Source organism: Pterocles gutturalis, unplaced genomic scaffold (assembly GCF_000699245.1).
Source record: "Pterocles gutturalis isolate BGI_N339 unplaced genomic scaffold, ASM69924v1 scaffold9277, whole genome shotgun sequence".
Taxonomy (NCBI): domain Eukaryota; kingdom Metazoa; phylum Chordata; class Aves; order Pterocliformes; family Pteroclidae; genus Pterocles; species Pterocles gutturalis.
In genome coordinates, this window is record NW_010110195.1 from 1 (window position 1) to 4,360 (window position 4,360).

Consider the following 4,360-nt stretch of genomic DNA (forward strand, 5'->3'; position numbering starts at 1 on the left):
GGCTTCCCTGCCCCGCAGCGACCTCCCCTCCACTGCCGCTCCTGACCACTCTGGTTTTTCCACGCTAGTGTCCTGAGCTGCGTCTTCAACGGTTGTGCCTGAATGCATTTGTGTTTCCCCTGCCTGTTTTTCAGTTGGATGCTGATAACTATGAGACTGATCCATGTCTGAAAGAGATTCGGAGAGCGGAAAATTATTCTTGGATGGATATAATAACCATACATAAAGACAGCCTTCCAAATTATGAGGAAAAGGTATGCGAGACTCGCTTTCAGTGAGGGTTTGTGCATCGAAGTCTGCCACTAGAGTGTGCAGCCCTCTTCTCAACACCTGCACCCTGAGCGGGGGCTCAGAAGTGAGATTTCCAGGTGTAAAATGCATCCTGTAATGAAGTCCTTAACATTAAAGAAGCATTTTTGATATTATTTTAAAAGTAGCATGGGCCTTTTGCCTCTGTAGACTGCCTTCAAAGGTTTTAAGGATAGCTTCCATCACTCTGTCGTTTCAAAAATAAGATTCCGACCAGCAGAGCCCACTGATGCTGACCTGTCCTCAGAGAGCCTCCCAGGGAGGAAGGCAGGCACTTGCCAGCTGGGCATGGGCTTTGAAGGCTGAAACATCCTAATGGCTGCTTGCAAAATACATCTTTTCAAAGGGAATGTTAACCTCACAGAGTCGGAGGGGTACATTCCCTGTACAAGGTGATTCTTTTTACTTGAAAAGCTGGTACCTTGGCTATTTCCAAACAGCTGAAACAGGCTGTCAGATGAGCATCCTGGAAGGAGCTTTCTCCCCCCTGGCCTCAGGGTGCTGGCATGCTGCTCTGACCTGAGGACAGCAACCCAGTGGCGCTTCCATATTTTCATCACAGTTCGCTTACCAGTTTGTTTTAGGTCCTTTGTGTTATACTGGTTTCAAATTGATAAGAAGGTGAATTAGGCAGTAACTCAGGTTGCCTGGGTGGGTTCTAACTGACATGAAGACAGGCTGTTATTGACAGGGTATGTGGCCTTTTGCTCACCTTGCCATGCTGGATCTGTACTCACTCAGGGACACCTGTGCTAGTGCGGCTAAACAGCATCCAGGCATGAATGCATGGTAGTGCCTGGCATTGCCCTGGTCTCTGTGCACTGACCCGCTCAGGTCTCTGTTAATCGGACGTTTAAAGCATGTTTTGTTCTGTGCTGGGAAATGTACAGATAATTCACCATTCCAGAAAAAACTAAAATGTTGCTGCTGCAGTTGGGGAGGAGGGAGAGCCTTGAGTTGGGGCTCACTCTTGTGGGGGCAGGAATGACATGCTGTTTGCATCAGATTGCCACAGATGGGCCATGTTTGGCAATAACTGCATTTTCACTTAGAGTCGTAGTAGCCTGTGGGGCTAATTCAGCCCTACACCAGTGTAAAAGAGGGGGGGATAATCTGTAGCTCTTTTATTTTTGCATGTCAGAAAAAAAAAAAAAGGCACAAAGTCATTAAACTGATTAAACTGAACAACTGCGAGGACCAAATCCTGTGGTGGGAACCTTTATCCACCCCTCTCTCAAGTGGGTGTGATTTTTGCACGTCAGGAAAAAAAAAAGGCACAAAATCATTAGACTGAACAACTGCGAGGACCAAATCCTGTGGTGGGAACCTTTATCCACCCCTCTCTCAAGTGGGTGTGTTAGTGTTATTCAGAGCCTGGTCATGTACAGCTGTAGCTGTTGCTTTTGTCAGAGGTACCTTCCAAAGGAAATGCAGCAGCCTGCTTAGAAGTGTCCTGAGACTGGGTCTGGCTGGCTGGATTGGCCATTTTAACCATGCTGGTCTCAACTGTTAGTTAAATCACAGTGCAGTTACCCTATGAAAGCCTTTGTCTGCTTTGCCACGTGTCTACCAGATTTCTTTGCAATTTTTCTCTGTTCAGTAGTTTTAAGATACAGTTGCTTTTCCTAGATAAAAACATTTTATGAAGAACATTTACACGTAGACGATGAAATTCGCTACATCTTAGATGGGTCTGGCTATTTTGATGTTCGAGACAAGGATGACAAATGGATCCGGATTTCCATGGAAAAAGGAGACATGATAACCCTCCCTGCTGGCATATATCACCGATTTACACTGGATGAGAACGTAGGTTGTTATATATTACTGTAAATTTTCATGACAAATCCGTGCGAGTATTTATCACATTAGTAACTACATACCGTGAGAGTTGCAGTTCATTAGCAAAACATATTAAATATGAAGTAGGAATATGAAAAATACTAAATAATTTACAGCATCTGAACCTTTCATCTCCAGGTCACAAATCCAGCTTCCTCTCATCAGCTGTAACTGCAAGTCATTGCCACGTGATATCTGTAGCATATCTTATGTGGCAGCGGTGTGAGAGCCAAGCCCTGTGACTGACCCTCCCACAGTTGCCCCCACTGTCAGTTGAGGTGGAGATGGATGATTCTGCGTTGCCTTGTGTGTATCTTCGTAGGGATAGACAGAGCATATCTGTGTGCAGCAGTGGCAGTTTTCGTGGGCGCTAAGTTCACCTTCACGGAAAGAAGGATTTAAGAGTTCAGAGCCACTACTTGCAGCTAGCATGTGCCAGACTGGGTGCTGGCTTCACAGGAGGTGGCCAGCATTTGGAGGGTATTTTTGGCAATGGGATTGTGAGATTGGCGCGTGCAGTCCTGATATGCATGCCTTTCCTCGTGGGCTTTTGTAAATATGTTTGTAACCTCAGCATTACCCCTGGAAAATGGGGAAATGTGTGCTCTCTCCTGTATGGCAAAATCCCGTGTCTGGCATAGTCTTGAGAATTTCATAGTTTTGAATCAGCTGTCCAGGTAGCTGTTGTCATATATGTAAAAAAGGGAGATGCTGCTTTGGTGAAAAACCTGCCTTTTCATGTCTGCATTTTGAGATCCAGAGTGAATCAGCTACAACTGCTAGTTTAAGGCTTTTTCTTTACATAGTAAAAATGTCAGGGGCTGTGGGTTGAATCCACAAGAAATGTTAAATGGTTGTACACTTCAGGAATTTTAGTCCAGAAGTGCCATCTTCAAAGTCAGTTCTTCAGGTACTTCTAGACCCTTGCGTTTTGCAGCTCAGTTGTTTAGGTACCTAACTTTATTCTTGACATTGCTGAGCACCTGGGTGCAAGATAAGCTCTTAGTAGTGTTTACAAAATAGGCAGGGTCTAAACCTGTAGCACAGCTGACAGAGGAGGACAGTTCCCCGTAGCTCAGTGCTTGTAGCACTTCTGCAGCATGTGAAATCCCATTGTCTGCCGCCACAGCTGTACCTCACACCTGGCATACTTTTGGTTAGCTGGTGGCAGGGGCTGTTCCTTTTCCTTTTGGAATCTGGAGACTCTTCACTTCCCATAGCATTATTTTTTTGGCTAGTTTATGCGCTCCCCATTCAGCTTTTCTCACTGTCACTTTGAAGCCTTTGGTATTCCTCTGTCACTGTGTAACCATCTTGGGTATTCTGATTGCTGTTGTTTCACTAAGCAAGTACAATTTAGATGCTGCATTGCTCAGTATTGTGGATCCAGCACAAAATTATTTGCATAAGACAAGATATTTGTTTTGTTTCTTTGAAATGGGGAAAAGTACTGTCTCTACCCGATCTGGAGGCACTGATTGTGGCACAGTATAATGCTGCATAGGTGCAAAATCTCCCATTGCAGTAGCTGGGAGCAGGAACAGCAGCATAGTGCCACAATTTTCTGGAACAAGTGAAGCTTTTGGTGCAGCTTGAAATGGTTTCAAAATTTGCTACAGAAGTACAAATGAAACCATTAACATCAGAATGAAGATCCCACGGAAAGGAGATCTTAAAATACTTGTGACTTCTTGTTCTTTGACAGAATTACGTGAAGGCAATGAGGCTATTCGTTGGAGAACCTGTCTGGACACCATACAACAGACCAGCTGATGATTTTCCTGCTCGGAAACAGTATTTGAAGTTTTTGGCTGAAGAAGCACAGTAGTGGTGACTGAGACCTGACAGATGGAACAGCCTAAAGGCCTATCAGAGTAAACGTGACTGGTGGCTTTTCACTGATTAGACTTCTATTTACGTATACACTTAGAATCACAGAATCATAGAAAAAAATAGGTTGAAAGGTCATTTGGAGGTCATCTAGTCCAACCCTCTGCAAAATACTGGGTCAGCTGGACCAAGTTGCTCAAGACCTTGAGGTCTGGAACCCTCCATTGGTGGAGGTTCTGCAGGCTGTCTGGGTACCCATTCCAGCACTTAGCTGCTCTCGTGGGCAAGCATTTGTTCTTCACGGCCAGCTCCCTGGTCGCAGCTTGCAATTGTTGTCTCTTGCCCTTTCACTGAATGCCTGAGAAGAGTCTGGCTTTGT

General features: G+C 45.0%; 1 protein-coding gene across 1 annotated transcript; it reads left to right on the plus strand.

The window, feature by feature from the left end:
- Positions 1 to 68: 68 nt before the first annotated feature.
- ADI1 (acireductone dioxygenase 1) lies at positions 69 to 4,071 on the plus strand (the record flags this gene model as incomplete). Its single annotated transcript, XM_010073244.1, has 3 exons — positions 69 to 254; positions 1,939 to 2,118; positions 3,857 to 4,071. Coding segments are annotated over 3 exons (489 nt in total), but the record flags the coding sequence as incomplete, so codon positions are not given.
- Between the last annotated feature and the right edge of the window lie 289 nt (positions 4,072 to 4,360).